The sequence below is a fragment of the Ruditapes philippinarum genome, unplaced genomic scaffold (genome assembly GCF_026571515.1).
Source record: "Ruditapes philippinarum isolate M1 unplaced genomic scaffold, ASM2657151v2 ctg3707_1_1_1_1, whole genome shotgun sequence".
NCBI lineage: Eukaryota > Metazoa > Mollusca > Bivalvia > Venerida > Veneridae > Ruditapes > Ruditapes philippinarum.
The window spans coordinates 191,863-218,472 of NW_026862631.1; the positions used below are offsets into that span (position 1 = coordinate 191,863).

At 33.9% G+C, this 26,610-nt stretch overlaps 1 protein-coding gene across 1 annotated transcript; it reads right to left on the reverse strand.

Moving 5' to 3' along the window:
* Positions 1 to 171: 171 nt before the first annotated feature.
* On the reverse strand, positions 172 to 23,319 carry LOC132719648 (thimet oligopeptidase-like). The gene is made up of 17 exons (XM_060703453.1): positions 22,979 to 23,319; positions 21,643 to 21,782; positions 19,730 to 19,845; positions 17,734 to 17,865; positions 17,317 to 17,354; positions 16,557 to 16,669; positions 13,926 to 13,980; positions 12,859 to 13,023; positions 11,714 to 11,875; positions 11,227 to 11,292; positions 9,221 to 9,325; positions 8,559 to 8,666; positions 5,705 to 5,778; positions 4,816 to 5,047; positions 3,352 to 3,483; positions 2,923 to 3,039; positions 172 to 1,373 (listed from the first exon to the last, which is right to left on the reverse strand). The coding sequence occupies exons 1-17, from the start codon at positions 23,288 to 23,290 to the stop codon at positions 1,278 to 1,280; spliced, it is 2,163 nt and encodes a 720-aa protein (XP_060559436.1). The 5' UTR covers positions 23,291 to 23,319; the 3' UTR covers positions 172 to 1,277.
* Between the last annotated feature and the right edge of the window lie 3,291 nt (positions 23,320 to 26,610).

The window sequence follows — 26,610 nt, forward strand, 5'->3', positions numbered from 1 at the left end:
CACAAAATTGGCCCTGCAACGTTGGGGGGGGGGGGGGGGCTATATACAGGTGAGCGACCTCAGGGCCATTATGGCCCTCTTGTTTTAAAATAAAATCATGATTCATCAAAATATTTAAAGTCTAAATTTCATACATCATTTTAATGTTTAAATAAAAAAGGTCAGAAAACAGTGACTTCAAATGTTTATTTTCAAGTTTTAAATTTACAAAATCAAAACAACAATGTTTATTTTTAATCAAAACAAGAGAATGTTGATATTTTAATATTATACAGTAGAACTCTACAAATAAGACCAGTTGTAGTTTTTCCAAAACCATGGACTTAATAGTGGAGTGGTCTTAATTTTTTCGGAGGTAGTAAGGTTGGGGTTCTACTGTAATTCACTTCTAGATTTTATTTGCTCAATATAAAATTTCTGTAACATAATTTCACATAACCACAAAAATTATTTCATACAAAATGTATACTGATACAGCAATAAATACCCACTGAACACAAGTAATTGTGATGTAAGACTACAATTGTGTGAATTTTTTGGAATGTTTATTAATTCTCTAAATTCTAATGATTTAAATGAATTGGCTGTATATTTAGTATAGAACCAGCATTCTGTCACACCAGATTCAATACTTAATTTTTGGACTTTGACATTGAAATTTGTTGAATAAAAACTGCAAATTTTCAATTTGAAGCAAGGCATGAGCGAAAGAAGCCAGTGTTCGAGTCTAGTAAAAATGTAAACAATGCAAAAGCGCACAAAACTTATTTCTGTTGATTAAGAATTTAATCTTTTATTCACTGCAAAAAAATGGGTTTTTTTGGGTTTTTTTCAGTTGATATGCTTTTCTAAAGAAAACTGACATTTGTTTTTATAAGTCTTATTGTTTGCATAGCACACATTAACTATCATTTAAACTTACAATATCTTTTATAGATGACCACCCTAGTTTAAAAATATCTGATTATATGTGTACTGGGTACAATAATGAATAGCACTTTTTTTTTACTGACAATACGAGTACTGGGTACAATACATAATAGCACTTTTTTAATTTGAGAATCGGAATATAAATCAATCAACTAGATAATTTAGCATGATACAAATGTTACATAATATTTTCAACCAAGGCACCTTGCACAACATTGAACAATTGGAAATTAAAAATTTGCAAACAATTAATGCCAACTGAAATGAAGATGTTATAATGGATTTAATTAAATGATGTATCACTTTCCAAATGATGCCATATTGTCTAGCCACAGCTTTAATCAAGATCACAAGTTGCTGTCTGTCTGCAAGCCTTTGCTGATCAAGAATGGTTCCTGTATGGGGTCACGACCTAAGAAGTTGCGCAACATCACATCAGCGTCCTGAAATACAAGAAAAACTTTAAAAAATAAAAAAAAACATTCTTATTGTTTGTTTGGATTTTACTTCGCACCGACACAGTATACATGTAGGTCATATGGCTACATTCCAACTTTACTGGTGGAGGAAGACCTCAGGTGCCCTTCCGTGAATTATTTCAGGCACAAACGGGCACCTGAGTAGAACCATCAACGTTGCCTAAGCTAGCTGCATAGCTTCCTCACATGAAAGAATCCAAGTCCCAGTTGGGATTCGAACCCACAGAGGTGAAGGGCAAATGGTTTGAAGTCAACGACCTTAACCACTCGGCCACGGACGCCCCAAAATATTCTTAACTTAAAAATAAAACATGTGATGTTTTTATTAATTCTATTTCTTACATAGGTCATACAGAACGACGACATTTGTCAAACTGATTTATTTGTTTGTCCCATTGTATTATATGTTTATGTCACACAACATATTTTGTCTTTTTGTCACTAGACGTTTGTTTCATACTGTATTATCTGTTTATGTCACATGACTTTTTATGTTTGTGTCATACTGAATAATCTGTTTTATTATATGATCTAAATATAGCTGCAATCTCATTAGTCCAAACAGTAGTCAACAGAACTTTTTTAAAAATATTCACTGGGTGTAGTATCATATTCACTGACTGAATTGGATTTTCCCAGTCTAAAAATAGATTGAGACTCATATTCAATAATCATACACCGTAGACTGTTAATTATGCGTATTAATTTAAAAATAATTGTTGCGTTTTGTTCTTTATGGCATATTTCTTGATTGACATATCATTACTTACTATTATACTTAAAGGCTAAACCGCAATTATGAGTATAAACTTGAATTACTTTTGTATGCGCAGCGTTCGCGTAGTCGTTGAACGCCTAACACGTGCGTCTTTTTTCCCTCGCTTCAATGAGGCAAAATTTGTACATGTACATAAGGTTGTACTTTTTTATGATTTTTTTAAATTCTTAGCCTATTGATATAATAAAACAATTATTGACTAGAGGGCCATGAATTATGATGTGATATTCACCGGCAGAAAGTCATATTGACCATGGCTATTGCCTCGGTCAATATGTCATCTGCTGTGAATATCACATCATATTCAATGGCTCATTAGTCAATAATTGAATAATGTGACACTTCTTACAAGATATTAGATATTCATTCAAATTAACATGTTATTCAGAAAGATGAAATTCTGGCACATAACACTCCCAACAGAATTTTTGTACCATCTAGTATAGAAAATTAATGCTATTAAACAATAAATATCACCCTTTTAAGCCACATAGTACAGTATTCATTTGTTAACACTGTCTGGAGTATTTCAAGATAATTAAATTTCTCCAGTTTACCTTAGAGTAAAACACATCTACCCCACCCTACTCATGCTTCCCATGTACAATATTTCAGGTACAGATTATATGTAGACCACTGCTAAATTCTCTCCCATTCAGAAACTACACAGAAATTTAAAACCAGTACAAAAACATACCATCCCTATATTTTAAACTTATACTTTTCCAAACTTACCAGTGACCCTCCAGGTTGAAGGATGCACCTTCTGTAATCGGCTCCAGTCTTCACATTCATTACCCCTTCTTTCTTAAATCTTGATGCAAACATGTCCATGCAGAAAACTTCGCTCCACTGAAGTAAATGATTGATAAAAAATTTAACGCTTTTACAAACTAAATTTGTACAATCAACTCTTCCTGCTTTGCATATATCTGGCCTGACTGAATGGAATTGTTGCCTTACCTAGCTCAATACTGGACAGGCTAGTAATACTTTATGACCATTCAAAAATCTAAAATTCATTTCTTACTCAGAAGCAATATACATTTAGTTACTTCTACTGAGTGGCACAAACAAGTTATTGACATAACCAGCATTCGGGGGAGCTAGAGCTCATTTCTTACAAATTAAATGTTGATAAATATACGAAAATACAGATATTACCATATAACCATAATACTGGGCATCATATCCCCCAGCAAGATGGCCAAAGGAAGCCGCCATATTGGTCCCTGGAGTTGATGAAAATCCCATCAGCTCTTTTGTCAACCTTGACAATGTTGCTGCAGTATCTGCCTGTAATACAATTTCTTTTTCTTAATTAAACAAATACTACTGGCATGTGTGTTTTCTTTAATTAAACAAAAACTTTCTGTTGTTTTCTTAATTAAACAAAAACTTTGTAATTTTCTTAAATTAAACAATAACTATGTACAGTCTAACTTGCCCATGCGACCATGTGTATTAAGCGACTTTTGTCTTAAACGACCACTTTAAATTCCCCCCGATCTTTTTCTCTCTATATCTTTAATGTATTAAGCGACTTTTGCTCAACGCGACCAGCGACCGCTAATTAGTCACCTAATTGAGATCAATCTTTTCGTTAAACGACCACTTTTACCTGTCAAGTAATTGTGTTTTTAGAGAATGCCACCTCGTAACGTCACAAGTGTCAACAATCAAAACACAACAAATAAACGTGTGAAAAATTCTATTTCCCAAACCATTTTAGCGTATGCAAATGAAGTTAAGTATACCTGTGACGTGTATTATCCAATAATATAGGATAAACAATGCAACGCTTCACCCCTACTGAGATGGTGTATACGCTTCGCTTGTTGACATTTAGACTGCATTGAATTGACCTTGAACTTGATCAGCAATTAAATTAATCGTAACAATTAGATGGAGTTTGTTTATTTCAAATGAAAAAAAAACACAACAGAAAACATCTTCTCTAATAGGGTTTTCGTGTTGAGGACAAGGAAAAACAACGGAGAAGTTAAAAAACTCTGGAAAAAATGTCAAACTTGTACGTAATTTGTCAATAAATATCAGAAAGTTATGTTTTACATTTGCATCCATTTAGATTATCGGAGCGTACAAATTATTCAAATTATTCAACATTTATATAAAAATGAAGTTGAAAAACATTCCCACTTCATACATGTCATAAGAAAGATGTCATTTATAAATTTTGACTTTTATATCATGCTGACTGTCTTAAGAGACCGTTTCATTAAGCGACCGTTTTAGGTGTTTCCCTTGCGCGGTCGCTTAATACACGTTTGACTGTATACCCTTCTTGAACTTAACAAATACTATGGATTAAATTAAGGCTTGAATGTAAAATTGACCCATAGTTTTTGTTAAATTCAAGAAAAAATACATAGTTTTTGTTTAATCATTGAGATGCATGCATTTAATCCTAGTCTAAAATCAGGGTTGTAATATCAAGATCAAATTAAGATCTTTTTATTTACATTATTTAATTTTTTCCTTCATAAGCAGCTTTAAAATAAAACGTCACAAAAAGTAAGTAACTTTTCTATATGTTAAACAGTTTGTATTCGTAAATCTAATTACATATATATACATGCATTAAAATTGATCTAGACTATCACAAACCTCAGCACAAGTGTGAATGGTCTGATCAAATGTTCCTAGAAGAATCTGTCTTGTATTAAACACACCAGCGTTAGCCTTCCTACTCTGTATGAGCTTATCAAGGATATCTTCCGGTATAGCGCTGCCGTTCTCGTAATGTTTAGACATCCTGTTGAGGGGTTCACGCTCCCAGCACCAGTTCTCCAACATCTGTGACGGGGCCTCAACAAAGTCTCTCTCAACATGTGTACCACTAAAAATAAAGCATTGATATAGATGGGATCTTTTTGTTTGATTGACATGGTTATAGAGTCTGAGTATGTCCCACTAAGATGGGAGCAATTACATTTTGATTTGTGAAGAACAAGTGCCATATCATTTGTCATGTAACATGGTGAGCCATATATTTTACTATTTTACTATTTTATCTTAGATCTGTTTAAATTACAAACATTATCACATACCCATGCCACTTTTGCAACCTGGTAAAAATGGTAGTGCATTTTGACATAAGGATCTCATTTGCATTATACTAACATAGTGTAAAGACGAGATAAATGTGTGCATTACACTATAGGCGTGTCAATGTAAAAAGATTCTTTGTCAATTTAGAAAGTCTTTATTTTTAGTGGATGATGAAAAGAGTATTATATTCATGTAGGTTAATTCCTGAATTTATTGAACTCTGAATAAAACAATATAAAGCATGCCAGAGGCTACATAATATAATTTCATTCAGTACTAAACTTACACTCAACATCCTCTATTTATTGAGAAAAACTGAAAAAGTAAATTTAAGGCTTTTCTTTTACAACTTTATAAAGATGATGCAAAATTATGAAAAGATTAAAAATTACACCTTAACTTGACCATATTTACTTAGATAAGGGAATTTATTCTTGCACCTTACCTGAAGAAAGCTGTCTCGGTCTGAGCACAAATTTGATGCATCACATGACCAAACTCATGGAAATATGTCTCTACCTAGAAAACAAAGGACAACCAAATAATGAACATGGTGTCAGTGTTGGTAGTGTATAACAAGTTGTAGTGCGAAAAATGATCAGGCGGAAATTCAAACTTGTCAATGAAGACAAAAGCTTCCCTAAATACACATGGTAGCAAGTTAGGATGCCAAACAGGGCCTAAATGACTTGGTGGTAAAATCCTAATATCACTTGCTTCTCAATATATTTAAATCAAGTTACAAACTCTGAATAAACTTCATGTGAAGGAGCTATCAAGGCCGGACAGTGGAGATGTTCAAAATATACTGATTTGTCCAAGATAAAGACTACTTTTGATTTTCAGAACAAATAAGTGCATTCAATTTTCTCATGATACACTTTACTCAATTTTTATCCGACTTAACTCCTGTATTGTTACTCACTGTACCATATTTGCCCTTTACACATAATTATATACTCATTTTAACAAATCCATAAAATGATTTGACAAGAGCACCGCTAGGCGGAGCATTATATGCCCGAAAGTGTTTTTTTTTTAGTAAGGATGAAGCATTCATTAGACATGGGAATTAGCTGTTCATCCTATAAAATTTTACAGATGTAGGTTGATTAATACTTAAGTCATTAATAATGACCTTCTTTGACCTTGTGACCGCTAAAATATAGGGGTCTTCTCTACCTTATATGGACAATCATCTATGAAGTTTTTGAATATGTGGGTCAAATGGAACTTAAGTTATGCTCCGAAAAACTGTTTTCAGTAATCACGGTAATAGTGAACCTTGACCTTTTGAACCTTTTGATCCAGAAATCAATAAGGGGTCTTCTACTTAATATGGACAAATCAACCTATGAAGTTTGAACATTGGTGGTCAAATGGAACTTAAGTTATGCTCCGGAAACTGTTTTCAGTATCAAGGTAACAGTGACCTTGACCTTTGACCTTGTGACCCCAAAATCAATAGGGGTCTTCTACCCAATATGAACAATCATCCTATGAAGTTTGAACATTGTGGGTCAAATGACTTAAGTTATGCTCCGGAAACTGTTTTCAGTATCAAGGTAATAGTGACCTTGACCTTTGACCTTGTGACCCCAAAATCAATAGGGGTCTTCTACCCAACATGGACAATGATCCTATGAAAAGTTTGAACATTGTGGGTCAAAATGGAACTTTAGTTATGCTCCCAGAAACTGTTTTCAGTTTTAAGGTAATAGTGACCTTGACCTTTGACCTTTTGACCCCAAAATCAATAGGGGTTCTTCTACCCAATATGGACAATCATCCTATGAAGTTTGAAAACATTGTGGGCCAAATGGAACTTAAGTTATGCTCCGGAAACCAAAAATTGCTAACAGATAAAATTGCTAACGGACCGGAAAACTGTTTTCAGTATCAAGGTAATAGTGACCTTGACCTTTGACCTTTTGACCCCAAAATCAATAGGGGTCATCTACCAATATGGACAATCATCCTATGAAGTTTGATAATTGTGGGTCAAAATGGAACTTAAGTTATGCTCCGCAAATTGTTTTTATTTTTAAGGTAATAGTGACCTTGACCTTTGAGCCTTTTGACCCCAAAATCAATAGGGATCTTCTACCTAATATGGACAATCATCCTATGAAGTTTGAACATTGTGGGCCAGATGGAACTTAAGTAATGCTCCGAAACCAAATTGCTAACAGACAAATTTGCTAACGGACGGAAACTGTTTTAAGTATCAAGGTAATAGTGACCTTGACCTTTGACCTTTTGACCCCAAAATCAAATAGGGGTCATCTACCCAATATGGACAATCATCCTATGAAGTTTGATAATTGTGGGTCAAATGGAACTTAAGTTATGCTCCGCAAATTGTTTTTTAGTTTTAAGGTAATAGTGACCTTGACCTTTGACCTTTTGACCCCCAAAATCAATAGGGATCTTCTACCTAATATGGACAATCATCCTATGAAGTTTGAACATTGTGGGCCAGATGGAACTTAAAGTAATCGCTCCGGAAACCAAATTGCTAACAGACAAATTTGCTAACGGACGGAAAACATGTTTTCAGTATCAAGGTAATAGTGACCTTGACCTTTGACCTTTTGACCCCTAAAATCAATAGGGGTCATCTACCCAATATGGACAATCATCCTATGAAGTTTGAACATTGGGGGCCAAATGGAACTTAAGTTATGCTCCGGAAACCGAATTGCTAACGGACAAATTGCTAACGGACGGTTGGACGGACGGACGGACGGACAGACGTTCTCACAGGACAATAATTATGTGGCTACTCTATTGTTCTCTCTATTGTTCTTTTTAGCCACGCAAAAGAAAATAGCCACATAAAAGCATTACGGAATGAATGACATCAAAGAGAACCTATTGTCCCTCTAGCCACATAATTACTCTCCTGTGAGTGCGGACGGACGGACGGACGTATAACATAATATGCCCTTTCGGGCATATAGAAAATTATTTGCATGAAAATGTAATTTCCTTGCCATTCTTCATAAACCCTTTACCTGTTGAATTTATTTAACTTCCAAAGTCAACTTTCTTATAATTTTAGAACCATCATTATCATGCGGTGGCTGAACTGTACACTGGTAAATTCAATGTGGCTTACTGTTGTGATCAGGAGGTTAAACTACCAACACCGACACAATTTTCATTACCAATTTCAGAATTATGAAGCTGAAAATTTTAAGTGAGTCAGCCGACTGAGTAGAACCTTGGCAGACTGCATGGATATACTAGCTCTATAATGGAAGGACAAATGACAAGATATATATATATCTGCTTACCTCATCATGTGATAGTAGGGATGGTTTATCAGCTGTGGGTTTAGTGAAGTTGGCTACCATGGCTGCCACACTGACCATTCTTGTACCATCCCCATATAAACATCCAGGCTATAATTGTCATCAAATAAATCATATATATCCATAAATTAATCAATTTACAAACCAATAAATTAATAAACCAATTAATAAAAAAAAAAAAACAATAAATTACATTTGTAATTGGCCAAAATTCAATAAATTGATCAGTACTGATATAGAACTCAATATTCTTCACATCTTATTTCAACATCTTTATACTGAAACTCCCTGGAGGCTTCACGCATTTATAGTCAGATTATGCAAAAGGTAATATGACACTAATCACTATCAAGACTTTAAAAACTCTACTTCCTAGAATTAACAAATGTCATTTCAGGGAACAATGTTGTGACCGAAACAAGTCCCATGTCTTAAACTTTTACAATTGTACTATTGCAGCCATTACATCTTACAGAAGTGCTGCAAATTTTTATTTTAAACTTTTCAGAAAATTTAGTTGTCTAAAATGTTTTCTAGTGCTGATAATAATAAGTTAAGTAGAAAGTAAATTCACTAACTGCTAACCGAATCTGGTCTGAATAATTTCATCATTTATTCATGTAAGCAATGTGAAAGGTAGATACCTGTAGTCCAAAGCAAGCAGCGTGCCCATACTTTCCTTCCCTTGGGAAAAGATCTAGATAGAAATATCCTAACAGATCCTTTGATTCTTTGTCTGTCACACTATACTGTAAAGTGTAAGATTTTCATTAATTTTCATTTACAACCAAAACAGGTAAAAGTTTTAAATATTAAACTAGAACTCCGCGAGTCAGATGTGTCGCCTTGTGAACAATGTAGTTTAGGAGAAATGGCCAGGAATGGCAAATGAAATTTGAAAATCAACACAGGGCAATAACTCAAAAAATAAGAAATGCAGAGCAGCAGTTTCTGTGCACTGCACTTCTTATCAATAAGATCTATCATCCTATTAAGTTTCATATCTAAAGCTTTTATAATTATTGAGAAATGGCCTGGACAAAAATAAAGTATGAAAATAAACAAAGGACAATAACTCAAAAAATAAGAAATGCAGAGTACCAGTTCTTGGGCACTGCACTTCTTCTCAATGAGATGTATTATCCTATGAAGTTTCAAGTCAATAGCTTTTTAAGTGTAGGAAAATTGGCCTGGACAAAAATAAAGTATTATAATAAACAAAGGACAATAACTCTAAAATCATGCGGTTCTTATGCACTGCACTTCTTCTCACTGAGATCTATCATCCTATGAGGTTTCAAGTTCATGGCTTTTAAAGTTTAGTTGAAATGGCCGGGACAAAAATGACATATGAAAATTAACAAAGAGCAATAACTCAAAAATCATGAAGTTCCGGTTTTTATGCACTGCACTTCATCTCAATGAGACCTATAATCCAATGAAGTTTCATGTCCATAGCTTTTATAGTTTAGGAGAAATGGCTCGGACAAAAATAAAATATGAAGATTAACAAAGGGCTATAACTCAAAAACAAAAAGTGCAGAGTACCAGTTTTTGTGCACTGCACTTCTTCTGAATAAGATCTTTCATCCTATGAAGTTTCAAGTCCATAGCTTTAATAGGTTAGGAGAAATGGCCAGGACAAAAATAAAGTATGAAATGAACAAAGGACAATAACTCAAAAATTAAGAAGTGCAGAGTACCAGTTCTTATGCACTGCACTTTGGGTCATTATAAGAAGCATACATACCAAGTTTGAAGTCAATCCAACTTATAATGACTGACTTATGCTCCGGACAAGCTTAAGGGGACGCCGACGCCGACACCGCCGACAAAAGTAACCCCTATATGTCGCCTTTTTCAAGGCGACACAAAAAGTATCTTAATAGCGTATTATTAAACCAGTTGAGTCAGATGAGATTAATAGTGAATATCAGTAATGGTAAAGCTACATAATATTTAAAGCGACATTATTCCCATGCAAGTGTAAATGGTAATTGTTTAGGTAAAAACCAAACTAATCTTACTACTTGTATTTAATTTGATATTGAACTTCCCATGAAAAATCAATAACCTTACATCACTCCCGACCTCACACAGGCCTTGTGGGAAATTCTATAAATACCTATGGCATGTATAGGTTTTAATTGATAAAAGAGTGGGGCGACCTTTTTATATTTTATCCTAAACCTTTTTTTTCATTTTTTTTTGTAAAATTATTAAAATATTAACAGAAATAAGTGACCTGCCAAAGGACATGTCTCTGGTTGTTTTAACTTATCACCAGGGACTGATATAGGGCCCCATTCCCATAAAAAATAGTCGTCTTTTTTTTCAAATTTTAACCTAACAATCCCAAAAGCAGCCTAAATAATAAAACAGATTCAAATTCTTTGATGTTTTTAAACCGTTTGAACTGTTTTGACATGTTTCTTAAAAGAATTGTCAGGTTATATGACCATGAGAGTCATCTATGATGTAGACTGAATAAAACTCAGTCCAATCAATAATAAATATCATCAAATATCTTGTCTAAGGCAGTTTTTATTAAAATAGCAAGCTATGGTTTCAACTTCTTTTAAAACGCACACTTTTTTATCTTAATGTTACTTTAGGTAAAATTGAAAAGAAGGAAATAAGACTATATTACCATGGTGACATCTTCATGCCAGACATCTGCATCTTTTATGAGAACAAATTCTAAACTCAGTAACTCCTGAAATTGAAGAAGATAATTTGACTTAGGTCTCACTATATATATATGTTAACATACATAACAAAATAGGTATCATATCCTCAAGGTTCCTTTACTTTACTTCAAGTTAAGCAATCATACAAGAAAACTATCCTAAAAATTTAATCTCTGAATGTGTTTACTGTTATAAGGTGTAAATGAAGTTTCAAATCAAATCTTTACAATTCAATATGCTAGCCATGCGACCGGTGAAGACCAGGATTATCCAACACATGAATGCCATCTGATTATTGTCTGCACTGATCACTATTCAGCAAGTACTTGTTTTTTAATTTTCCTTAAAAATAATGAATGGCTTTGTCCAGATTTAAACATGGACGAGTCCATTAAAGATATCTAAGGGGTAAGCAGGTTGAAAGATAAATCACAGCAAGCTATATACCTGATATATATTCAGTAATCCTTCAGTTACAACTTTCATCGGGAAATATTCCTTCAGTTTATTTTGATCAACAGTGTATTTCTTCTCCTCAACTACAGTCATATAGTAACGGTAATCCCACATGTTTATCTGGTTGTCAAACTCATAACCATACTGATCACACTATAAAAAAAACAAAACATGTTTATCTGGTTGTCAAACTCATAACTGTAAACAAAACAAAACATGTTTATCTGGTTGTCAACCTCAATAACCATACTGATCGCACTGTAAAAAAAAAAAAAACATGTTTATCTGGTTGTCAAACTCATAACTGTAAACAAAACAAAACATGTTAATCTGGTTGTCAACCTCAATAACCATACTGATCACACTGTAAACAAAACAAAACATGTTGATCTGGTTGTCAACCTCAATAACCATACTGATTGCACTGTAAACAAAACAAAGCATGTTTATCTGGTTGTCAAACTCATAACTGTAAACAAAACAAAACATGTTGATCTGGTTGTCAAACTCATAACCATATTGATTGTACTGTAAACAAAACAAAACATGTTGATCTGGTTGTCAAACTCATAACTGTAAACAAAACAAAACATGTTGATCTGGTTGTCAAACTCATAACCATATTGATTGTACTGTAAATAAAACAAAACATGTTGATCTGGTTGTCAAACTCATAACTGTAAACAAAACAAAACATGTTGATCTGGTTGTCAAACTCATAACCATACTGATCACACTGTGAACAAAACAAAACATGCAAGAATTCTAGAGTGCAATCAACAATTATAATTTATCTATATGTATGGGACCAGTATATAGTCATTTCAGTCTGCACATTTTATGCAATCTGACAATAGGCTTAAGTTATTTACCCTATAAACTGAAGAAGAAAATAACAGCAGAACATATTTCCATACATTATTTTATTTCATGAATCTTTTTTTATCCGGCTCTGTGCTGAAAACTTAAAAAAATTTGGTATAAGCAATACTGAATAACTCATAATTTAACAGAACTGACTTCAAAGCAGGCCAAGTCAATTTCACAAATCCTTGAAGAATTAAAACACATAACAATTTTACAATGAACATTTCAAAATATTCAAACATGACCAGTTAAATAAATTTTTCACTTACATCTTCTTTTTTGTATTGTAAGAATAGTTCCATATCTTTGTCTTTCAAAGGCTTCAACTTCTGACCTAAATCTTTCAAGAAGGAGCCAACTTTCTCTGCTGTTTTTGCCATTCTCATGTCCAGTACAAAAGCAGCATGGGTTGGAAAATCTAGTATCTGTGCTTTCTGGAAGGCGAAAGAATTAAGATATAACAAACACTGTTCAACTTTCCCAGCTTTTTGGACTTAACAATAATTCATGTAAATGTTGTGCATGTATTTATAAACAATTTATGCTGTAAACTTATATGAAACTCAAAATGTGTCCACAGGCTATGGATGTCCCCACCCTCTTCTGTTCAGTCACTCTACAGGCAGACAGTGGGGCAAACTGATAAAGGTAATCTAAATTCCCATTCTTACATGTATAAGAGAGAGCATAAAAGATGGATATGTCAGAGCTACAAAGTGTTGTTTTTTTTTCTTGTTTTTTTTTTTTTGGTTAGCTTTTATGTTGCACCAACACAGAATAGGTCATATGGTGACATTCAAGCTTTACTGGTGGAGGAAGACCTCAGGTGCCCTTTTTTGCATTATTTCCGGCACAAACGGGCACCTGAGAAGAGCCACTGACATTCTGTAAGCTAGCAGGATAGCTTCCTAACATAAACACTTAGCCATTGACAACTCTTGTAATTATTTTGTTTGTTTGTTTGTTTCATTTTACGCCTTTTTCCAACAGTATTTCAGTCATATAGGCGGGTATTTTCCTAACCATCGTTCCTGGAGAGTTACACCAGTACTAGACTACCTTCCTCTGTAATTACTTTATATTGATAGTTTACGTGTATATGCAGATCGAGTGAAGTTTAAATCGAATATATGTAGAAGGTATTGTTACTTTATGTATACTGGTATTCATAAATCATCTAGTAAAACTTTATAGTGTTATAATTACCTTTAAATAAGACAGGCACACATAATTTAACATTATAACAACTATTTCATATACGTTAACTTATACATATGGAAATGAATTCTTTATTTTCTTTCCATTTAACATTTAAACAATTAAAAAGAAACTATACCTCATGTCTTAGCCTGACTAACTCTTCAAGAATCTCAGTATTTTCTTTTACACACCTGGAGAATAAACAATTACATGTTACTCCTTTAATTTCATCAAATCTATTTTGATAAAGATCCATATGAAACTTCCAAATATTGATGGTTAAAGCGACTCTACTGAGGTATTTTGACATGACGGTACTGGAAATAATTTTTCAAAATTTATGTTCCATTTAATAAAGGTCTGGAGTAATTACTTGTATGCAAAATCTCAGATCATTAGCTCACTCCGGTTTTCCAAAATAATCATTCTGATTGTGGAAAAAGACCAAAAATTAAATCGGGCTAAGAATAGCGCAAAAATACAATTATCAAATTATTTCTGAGTATATTTCTTAATTATCTTTTGCCTATCATTCTGTTTAAGTGCCCAAGGTGGTGTATGTAAGAAAACAAGCAAATTCGTTGAATTTATATCCCCCGCCGAGTACTGGTTATTATTAACACAACAACTGAAGACATAAGGCTTTATTTATATATTAATCATGGCATAAACTGTAAAATTCTTTGAACTTGAAGCCTTGTACCTTCAAACAAGAAGAGTTTTTAAGTTTTCACTATATACATATAAGGAAAATCTATGACCCCCTGGAGTGGGGCCAATTTTGACCCCAGGGCTAAAATTTGAACAATTTTGGCAGAGGACCTATATGTTATATCATATACCAAATATCAAAGCTCTAGGCCTTGTACTGTCAGACAAGATTTTTTATTTTTGCATTTTTGAAACTCCTTTTCTGGCCCCGTGTGACTGATGATTGTGATTGAAAATTACAAAATTTTACTAAGTCAAGGGCAATAACTCTAAAAATACTAAAAATATCCAGACGAAAATACCCAGGTGCACAACTACACATACTGATCAACATTCCTGTAAAGTTTCATGACTCTAGGTCAAATACTTTTTGAGTTACATGCGACACAAGTTGTAAATTACAAAATTTTACTAAGTCAAGGGCAATAACTCTAAAAATACTAAAAATATCCAGACGAAAATACCCAGGTGCACAACTTCACATGCTGATCAACATTCCCATAAAGTTTCGTTGAATTCCAGCCATTAGTTGCAGAGAACTACTCCGGAAACGAAATTCGGACAAAATTTTACTGAGTCAAGGGCAATAACTCTAAAAATACTAAAAATATCCTGACGAAAATACCGAGGTGCACAACTACACATACTGATCAACATTCCTGTAAAGTTTCATGACTCTAGGTCAAATACTTTTTGAGTTACTTGCGACACAAGTTGAAAATTACAAAATTTTACTAAGTCCAGGGCAATAACTCTAAAAATACTAAAAATATCCAGACGAAAATACCCAGGTGCACAAATACACATACTGATCAACATTCCTGTAAAGTTTCATGACTCTAGGTCAAATACTTTTTGAGTTACATGTGACACAAGTTGAAAATTACAAAATTTTACTAAGTCAAGGGCAATAACTCTAAAAATACTAAAAATATCCAGACGAAAATACCCAGGTGCACAACTTCACATGCTGATCAACATTCCCATAAAGTTTCGTTGAATTCCAGCCATTAGTTGCAGAGAACTACTCCGGAAACGAAATTCGGACAAAATTTTACTGAGTCAAGGGCAATAACTCTAAAAATACTAAAAATATCCTGACGAAAATACCCAGGTGCACAACTTCACATGCTGATCAACATTCCCATAAAGTTTCGTTGAATTCCAGCCATTAGTTGCAGAGAACTACTCCGGAAACGAAATTCGGACGGACGGACGGATGGACGGACGGACAGACGGACGGACAAAAGGACGGACGGACAACGCCAAAACTATATCCCCCTCCCGATTCCATCGGCGGGGGATAATAAGATCTTATGTTTATAGGCCTTTAAACCTCAGTAGAGTTCCTTTAAGTTCCTGAAAGAGGTTTCAACCTCAAAACCGTCAATATAAGTTATACATGCTGAATCATACACTTCATACATTAACAAGCTCATTAAAGGCCATGTACATTTTAAATCCATTTTATATGTCCAACAAAATTAACCCATAACCTGTTTAAAGCACATTATGCCTCAGAAATCCATATTTTTTTAATATTCTTTATAAAATGCGAGACATGTGTTTAATAATGTCTTAATAATGGATTTAGAGAATATTAGATGTTTAACAACTAAAGGAAGTTGCGCTGAATGTAAAGTAGTTTGTCGTAAAGGTAGCAAAATGTCAACTGAGTAGTATTTTTACTTTCATACAAAATACTCATTCACTATGATAATACAGATTGCAAAGAGAACAAAAGAAGTAACAGACAGTTCATCTATGTGGCAAATGAGTTTAGTTTTTTTTTTGAAAACTGTAAAAAGATAACAAAAATAAAATGTTTTTGAGAAAAACTATAGCATTTCTGAGGCATAATTAGCCTTTGTCCATTCAATAATGGTTCTTTGATATAACCCACCCCTTGCAATGGGTTAAATAAGCATACAATTTGGCCATTAAACCTCTTATATGTGAAACAGGTAAATATTTCCAAGGACTGAAACTTGTTTATGTAAATCTATAGCTTAAAGGCTCTCTAAGTTACATATACATTATGTAAAGCAAGTTATACCTGGAATTAAAAGCAGTTTCAAGTTTTCTCCTTGTTTCAGGATTGCGAGCTTTCTTCATACATGGGAAGTAGTGTGGATATTTCAGGGACACTTTACACTTGCCATCTTCAGTCTGAAAAAAAAAAATTGAAAGAATGTAAATTTACATAAACTCTTTGAAAGTCACTAGCAATAGTTACTTCCCCTGGTTCACTAATACAATATAGAGTAAGGACAGAAAGTGCTACATCTCAATCTTACAAGTCCCTATACAACTGGCTGCTAAATTGTGTGGTTATTTTTATATTTTACCCTTACCGTCCTAAATATCTTCAACGAATTAGCCATTCTTTCAATCAGGACCAAACCATTCAACATTTTTAAAGCAAAATAGAAATAAAAAATGCACTGACTGAATAGCAAACAGTGCAGACTATTATCAGACATCATGCACACTTAAGTAAAAACAGATGCCACTAGAATGCTAAAGGTTAAAATCCCTTAAATAATCACCAAAGGATAGTTCCACATGTAAAATCAGAAAGTTTATTACATACCTTAAAAGTTTGCAGGGCATGGGTTGTTATTACGAAATACCCTTACTAGACCCAACAAAAAGATTTGCAATTATTATTCCTCTGTTTCATGTTAAGGTTTCTTTATTGTCAAACCTCAAATGATGAAAGAACAGAAACATGACTTTTTCATATGAAAAAGTATGCTTAAAACAACACAACGGGTAAGTTTAGTCTTTGACAATATATATTATTAAGTACATACCTTATCAAGTGCTTTGATGAAGTCCTCTGGTAGTCCAACTAGTAAAAGAAGAAAAATTAAAACTTTTATTTTAAATCATGTCTAGCATTTCTATTTTCTAAATGAGTGATAAATACACCTTTCATATGTGAAACTTATTTTAAAAAACACAAGTGTCTTCAGTTATTTAGGGTTGTTAAACTACCAACTATGAAAAGGTTTTGATCAATGGCCAAAACTTATCACCATAAAGACCTGTCTCAAGTTTCTAACGAATATCCTCAGCAGTTAACAAGAAATATAGATGCAAACAGAAACTGTAACTGGTATACAAACAATGCTGGCAGAAGCAATATACCATAGTTCCATTATTCTTTGAAAAGTCAAATAGAACATAGCCTACATGTTTAATCCAGATATAAAACTTTTTCTCTTTACCCAACTCTTCCTCTGTGAACTCTAGAATTGTATTTTCTTCTCCCAGATTTTTACTGAAGTCAATCGACAGATCACTCATTCTCTTCTTAATTGCCTTGATTCTATCTTGTTTATCCGTAGGTAAATGTAAACCTGTAAGTAAATATTTCATCCAAAAACTGCTGAATTTATGGAATGATTTGTCCCAATTTTGAATTTGGAACAGTTCATTCAAAATATGAGGGATTTCTGTATTTAATAAGAGCTGTTGGTAGAAAAGCATGCTACACTATAGTAAAACAACTGCCTGAATGTCTTAGTCCAAAAAGGGCAATAATTTTCTCAAAATTGATGTTAGAGTTATGTACACAGCTGTGTGACCTCCAATTATGCTCTGAAATAAACATGTGAAGTTTCAATTCATTCATTTTAGTAGTTTTGGAGATACCAACTTAGTTTAAACACAGTTTAAACATATTTATTTAAGCTTGATTGCAAAACGAGTTCTGACATCTGATATTAATCACTTTCGAGTCCGCTTCCTGGAAACAACCAGTTCTGGTGTCATATGAAGAAACATGGCCCTGACCTGATTAGGGCTCAAACCCATGATTCCTGTGTTGAGAGGCAGACACCTTAACTACTAGGCCACCGCTCCCCATTGGAGACACCAAGCTGCATGTAAAAACTTAAGTTACTTAACCAAAGTTTGTTGCCAACACCTAGGCGAGTACAATGGCTCTCCCTACTTTCTGAATAATAAAGATAAAAACTAAAATTTAACTAGTGACAGTACAGAGCCTAGTCAAAACTGTGTTGATGTACAGACTGGCCTGGCTCTATATTGGATGCCAAGGATAGTCACTTTCAGATCCAAAAGGTTAAATATGAAATCAAACCAAAAGGTAAATAAATCTAAGTGTCCTATAAAATACAGGAACTTAATTTTTGATAGACTTTCTCTACAATTTCAAGTTCAACAAAAACTTTGGTAAATCAAGTGTTTTTTTATAAGATTTCTTTTTTTATAATTAAGCCAATATTCAAACATATTACATATTTCAAACAACAGAAATAGATATTAAAAAGTAATAACACTTTGAACATGTTGAATGTTGCAGCTATAAATCAAGACAAAACAATTTTCACTTTCTGTGATTTTTTTCACACTTATATTTCCAAGCATCCTATGCTTTGCATAACAAATACGGTAAATTTAGTATTGTAACTGTTAAAAATTGTGCAAAATGTCGAAACAAAACCTACCGTATTGTTTCCATTTATCGCCCCCAGGGGCGTTGCAAAAACGGAAACGGGGGCGTTAATTAGAAGCACATTTGCATAAAATGAAAATTAATTTTATGTTTAAAAATATCTAACAATCTCCCAACTATTTTCGTCCTATTTATAAACCCCTTGTTCACGTATGATAAATAAGCAGCACAAAATTATTGTAGAAAATACGGTAGTCCGCTGACCGAGATAAAGTTTGTCAAGTATTGATTTTTCCTGCTCTGGCGGGAAATTATGACGTAACACACATCAGTTTACCTGTGTGTAAAAAAACTTGATTTAATGATTTAATCAATACACCACAATGGGAGGTTGCACTTCTAAGAAAACGTACATGAATGCATTCAAACTGGAAGTTGAATGTTACTTGGAAGTTACAACAGTTAGTTTTTTTCTGTTTATTTTTTTAAATACACTTCGGATATTAAAATTTTCAAGTCAGGTAAGATTTTTTTTTTTCATTTTTCACCCAGGGGGCGCTAATTAGAAGCGGGGCTATAAATAGAAACAATACGGTATAAGCTAAATATTCACTTATCAGTAAAAACACACACTTGCATACATGTAATGTTCATTATGCTGATACAACTGTACCAGAAAGACAAAAGCAGGTAAAGAAATCTCGATATTGACAAGTTTCAAGATTTAACACTGCATTTTCAATATTTTTTCAATTCAGAAAATTCATGTGTTAAAACTGTCTCACATTTAGTTTGATACATACCATTTCTCTTTCCCAATTTGATTTGTCTTTCAACATAGCGTTTCACCTCAGCTGATAGTCCATCTGTACCTTTCTTCTCAAATGCAACCATTGCATCAAACACATCTTTCCTCATGCTGTTGGAAATAACAATAATTATATACGTTTGTAAAACCTCGGTCTCACTTACTCCCGGCAGAGCCCAGGACCATCCCGGTAAGTTACTGGGATGATCCGGGACGATCCGGGATGAAATTATTTTAGCGGTCACACTTACCCCGGCAGCACTACGGTAGTTCCCTACAAACCACCCAGGATGCGCTCTGGATCATCCAGGCAGAGCCCAGGTGAAGCTACGGTTCATGCCGGTGCTTCCCCGGTCGTTCCCGGATGACACCGGAAGAGCCCCGGTTGACCCAGGCAGATCCCCGGTCGATCCAGGCAGAGCTCCGGCAGAGCCCAGGACGATCTAGGCAGAGCCCCGGTGGAACCCCGGTGGATTGAAAACACCCGAAAATGATAACTTTGATACGTAATTTTTATTTAATATAATATTTATTGTTCCAGAATAGTAATTCATGATGATTTTCTGAAAAATCCTTATTCCATACTGGATAGAAGGGAAATGGGAAGGCTTTTAATCAGAACAAGTTCAATCATCAAAAATTGTCCTTATTTTTTTAAATGATCCGGGCTTTGTCGGGGCTCTACCGGGATCAACCGTAGCTCTACCTTTATCCTCCGGGGCTCTGCCTGTAGTTACCGGGGCTCTGCCGGCATATACCGGGGCTCTACCGTAGCTCTATCGTAGCTCTACCGGCTATATCATACCCCGGATCATCCCTGGTTTGTGCCGGTAGAGCTACGGTGCTTTCCCGGTATCAGCCTGGTCGTTCCCGGCAGAGCTAAGGATGATGCCGGCAAAGCTATACCTTCCCGGATCATCCCGGACCACCCCGGTGATATTAAATATTTTATTCCATCCGGGGTCGAATGCCGGATCTTCCCGGATCATCCAGGATCATCCAGGACGTTGCCAGCAGAGTTACGGATGTACCCCGGTTGTTCCCGGTCGTACCACGGTCGTTCCCGGATCACCCCGGACGTCTACCGGGGCTCTGCCGGGATGTAAGTGAGACTGTAGCTTTATACCAGTTGCATTATTAAAACATTTGCATCTACATATAATATACAGCAAACCCTTCATCAATGTTTTGAAGCAAACAAATTGACATAATACATTTGAAAATCATACATGTAGTTAAGAATATCAAATTAAAAAGGTCCAAACCATCTTCACAATTCTCAGGCTGCATGATCATTTGTTAATTGTTTTACAATAATTAAGACAAGGCTAATGGCTGCAACCATAACCTTAAAGATACTTGGTGATTTTTTTGTTTTATCATTTTAATATTTGAATAATAAAGACAATACCATGTTCAAGGCAAACAAGGCAAGATTCTAATGGTATGTAACTTTCTGTTATAGCTATTTAATCTTTCCTCTTATGTTTGCAGATATTTTTCTCTATGCCGCAGAATTTTGATGAAATTATGTGAAATCATTGTGTCATAATTTCTGCAAGCATGATGGAGAAACTACAAAAGCTATATTATAGGAACAATATTGGAACCATTTAAGAATTTTGGGTTAACAAGGGATAGCAGATGGGGTACAGTGGACAACAGACACTCCTCAGAACTGTATGTCAGAAGAATTCACTCATTTTTCAAGAGACAAGTCACAATGACATTTATGTGACAAATCAATTGTCATTTGTGGACATTTATAAATTTGTTAACCTCTAAGTATATTTTCCATAAGTTTTACATCATGTCGACTTTGTAAGGCTATAGATCAGTCCTTATAGTCTTGTGAATAAAAATATTCATCACATGACATTGTATTTAATTATATACCCATCACATTACCTCATCTCTACATCAAATTCGGATAGTTTCTTGTCAGCTGCCACACTTGAATCTCTGAGAGCTTTGTCAGCATAAACATGTTGAACAAAGTCTATGTTGTTTCTTTCAACTGCATACTCTCTATCCAAATCCAAAAGAGGCTGAAAAATAAGTTTTCCTGTAATTTTATTAATATGTTTCAGAATGACTTTAATTTTAATGTTGAAATTAAGCTATCAATTCTAAATTGATTTATTATTCATTTAAAAGTCAATGTTATTTCTTTCAAGTTTCAACTGCACATTCTTTTTCTAAATCCAAATGAGGTTATATATAAGTTTTTTTGTCATTTTTTTAATATTCAAAGAATGACTTTTATTTTCATGTTGAATTATAATTATCAATTATAAATTGTTTTATAATTCATTTCAAAGTGTTATTAAAGCAGTTGCATTAAACCTTAGATTACCTTATGTTATTTTGTCACGTAACAAAATTGGACAAGTAAATGCTGGAAAAGAGGCATATTAATCAAAATTGCATTAGAAGTATCCGAACAAATCCCTATCCGAAATCATAGTCCAATATATTAGACGTTACAGGCTTGTTATAGTTTTTGTCGGTCAAGCCTGACGTCTAATAGTTATTGCTCAAAAACGCGTAGCATCATAAAGAATTCCAAAAATGTCTATTGTCTTGCCTTTCAAGCTTTATTCAAAAGCTTATCATGTTTTCTTTCAATTTCATGCTCAATCATACACAAAAAACTTTCAAACGATGTACTTATCAATTTAAATAAAATATAAACATCAATCTATTTTTGTCTATCAGCCATACTGGTTAAGCAAGGTGCTTTACAGATTGATTCCAAATTTTTTTGAACGGAAAAAAATATATTCGAACACACTGACGGTGCATGGGCAATTATTTCGTTAAAAAATATTCCGTTAGATTGTTCTGACTCAGTGAAACGCTTGCATTTGAATTAGCCAATCAGATTTCGCGCACTTTACGGCCGCCATTTGTTTATCGGCTGTAAAAGGAATTGAAATACATGAGAGGATTTAATAATGATTTTTTCGGATGTGACAGTTTAATTATTTTGACAAAAGGTATTTATTTTTTAGTTTTGTTCATAAATAGGTCAAAAAATTATGTAAATACACGCTGTCTTTTATTGTTTTTCGTTCCGCCCGATTTTCTGGCGGAACATGCTATGGGTTTTTGAGCAATTTCGATATGACGTTGCTTTGCCCAGAAGCAGAAATATCTCAAAGCGACGTCATATTTATAGGACTATCCGAAATCACTGCATTTAATTATTGAAACAAATGTATAATACGCCATTTAATGATACCTTGACAACATTTTCATACGAAGCATCATTGGCACTGACAGCACCAACGGTGTCGTATATAGCTTTGTTCTTTGTAATGAGTTCTTCGGCAGACTTTTCGATCTTATCTGCGGTGATTTTCCAACTAAGCCGGTTACTGGATGCTGTCGTCATTCTCAAATATTTGGCCGATAAATGAAAATTTCTAGAAACGATTTGATTAAGTCTGCTAAACAAACAATTTTTAGGAGATCCGAAAAACTTAACACGACTGACAGACGAAAAAGTCTGTAAATTTCGGTGTGAAATGAGACGCCGAATGGATGTTGCCATAAGATGGTATATTTGATTAAAACAACAACAACAGCGGAAGTATGTTCTGTGTCTTAATCGAACAAACTTCATAATCTCATTCAGTTTGAAAAGAGCTATTTTCGCAAATTTTCAGATCATACCGATTTCACTTCTTTATTCAAAAAATAAACTAAACTATCTTGTTTTACTATTCATACCGATACTGTGGATTAATCAAAAGTTTTTTAGATAGGCAAGCGAGAAAAATTTAACCATCAAGTGCTACTTTCTGAAGAGCTCTGTATGCCTACATACAGTATAGCCTACAGTTTGAAACCTAACTTAACAATTTCAAGTTTTATAACCACTTCCCTAAAATAAAACATCCACATGATTTCCTTGAAAGCCATTAGACATTTAAATGAATTGTGTGTTAACATATCTATCCCGGCCCAGTTGATTAAGGAATTATTGATATACCCTACTATATATACATTTGCATTCGTCCTGATAGCAATTCCTTTCTATCAGGTGGTTTTCATTTCATTTTGGATTACATGTTAAATTAAATGTCTGTTGATCCGAATTCAATTGCTAAATCTTCTCGTATAGAATAATATCATAGGAACATAATATTAAAATTCCGTCTGCGTTCTCATGCATTGTTATAATAAATATATAGTTCTTGTTTTTGTTGTTGTTGTTTTTTTTACTATTTTTGTCTCAAATACAGTTTCATATCGTGATCAAGTTTTTTAGAAAATGAAAATAAACAAGCACATTAAACAGTATTGAAATTCAAAGAAAAAAAACGTGCGTGATGACCTTTGTTAAGGTCGTGGTCCATATTAATCAATGAATAATTATTTGTTTTTCAAAACAGAAACTGTTGGAAAGCTAATAGGCCAGCGTCTCAAGTGGTAGATACTATCTAGGACAGTAAATTACCATAAAGTCGCGTGCCTATATATACGCCTACGTAATTAACGAGTATTACAAAATTAAATATATAAGCCGCGTCACAACAAAACCAATATAGTGGGTTTGCGACCAGCATGGATCTAGACCAGCCTGCGCACCCACGCAGTCTGATCAGGATCCATGCTGTTCGCTATCAGTTTCTCTACTTGTAATAGGGTTTGTAAGCGAACAGCATGGATCCTGATCAGACTGCACGGATGCACACGCTGGTCTGGATCCATGCTGGTCGCAAACGCATTATGTTGGTTTTGTCGTGACGCGGCTCAAATATATTATACCAAGGTTATTTGTGAATAATGTACTTAGATAAAATAAGATGGACGCACTTAATATCAAAGCATTACAGCTATTAAATCATTCATTCATTTTTTTATGTTTATTTTTGTGTAAATATTTATTTTCCGTATTTGTATCCATGTTATATTAGTCACTTGAAATTTCAGTATTCTTGCAAAATAAAATAATGTTATAAATTTTCAATTTCAAGAAAATCAAAAGAAACATGCACAGATTTTTGTTGGAAACTCCGGATAAGTTTATCCCAATTTTAAGGGAAATTGCAATTATGAAATGTCATTATATACGTTCTTTATGGCACGGTACACCCATGAGAATAATCATCCTTTGTCAGTTCAATAATTTGCACAAGTTTAAAATTTAACCTATTGACTTTCAAATAGACTTGTCCAGCTTTCCATTTTTTTTATTTTTGGAACCGTCCATTATTAATTTGGGGATATCACTATAAAATTTGAAGTTGATTTCGGCTGTGTAAGGTTAATATCGCAAACAGATATACCTTAAAGAATTACATAGGGTTAAATACTGATGAGATGAGTTAGATATTCGAAATAATTTCGTTCAATATAGTTATTGTAAGCTCATGCATATTCGTTAAAATATTAGTATTCACAAAGGTAACCTGTACTACAAATATTTATATCTGCAACATACATTTTTTACGTTTTTAAAAACGGTTCAACAAAACAAAACCCATGTTAAGATGATTAAAAAAACAACAACACGTGTTTTGAGCGACCACTATGTCATAAGATGCTCGACGTCCAATTTTGTTTTGCTCGTTTAATACTCAGTCACACGAGATTTGCTTGTCATCGGAAAATGAGCCACGTGATTTTAGTAATTGCGGAATTCCTATTGCGACGCAAGCCCTTTCCATCAAACTAAAATTTACATCTTTTAGTTTATTGGAAAAAGAGTCAAGACCAATACGGGCATCTGACAAATAACAAGAAAAGTCACATGATTAGCAAACAAGAAAAAGTTATTAACAGTGCGTAGAGGCTGAGATTTTTGAGCTGAAATGAAATTATTTGAAACAAATCATGAATGTTATTAAATAAATGGTTATTGGTAATCTGCAAGGTTATCGGGATGAATACGTAGGTGGTTTTAAAAGTTGAAAATATTCAATTACACATGTAATGTTGTTAATTATCGAAAGCTCATTCGCTCTGACCGTTTTCCAAATCTTAAGGAATAATAAAGCACTTTGCATATGCAGGGGCGTAGTTAGCTATTTTTCAACTGGTAGGCCAATAGAGTGGTGATCAAAAAGAGCAAAATGCTCGTTCCAGATAATTATCAAAACAATTATTGTAAACTAGAAATTTGATTCGATGTAAGCTTAAGTGCGCATGCGTAAACCTTGTTAAATGTTAAACTAAGTCGAAGTTTCTGCATTTAACAAATGTAAATTTGTTTCTAATAACATGAACGTCAACATCTTTTTTTGTGTTCGATATCCGAGAGCCTTTTATCCGTCATCGTACGGCTTGATACGGCGCATAGAACTAACCGAGCCAATATGTTGCCGCTAAATACAGACAGTGCTTTTTGAATCCCAGGATATGTGGCTTTAGGTGTGCTGTCAAGTAGAGACAGATAAGTTGATGACCTTGGACTGCAGTCACCTTGACTCTTGACACGGAGTATACAATTGAAAACAAACCGCCAATTTCCGTGCTTATTAAGTACACTGGATACCCGGAAAGCATTGTTTTGTTTGTGTTAAAGAGACCTATTGATATTTGTATATTAAAGTGATCGATAAGCTTAAGACATGTGGAATAAGGTGGAAACAAGTTATTCCGTATGATTCAATTTTTAAATAACTATGTATACATACATTTGTATATATCAAAAGCACCAAGAAGCAAAGGTACATGAAAAAAATGACATGCTGCAAAGTTATTTTCATTGGCTACACGAGAAGCTCGTGCACTGTTTAGTGCAATTCTCAAAAATATTTATTACCACCCAATAATAAATTCAACAAAAACCATCTTTACTTTCAAACCTTGTACAAGTACGTTTTGTTAGTAAACAGCTAGTTGGTCTGGAAATTTTACACACGC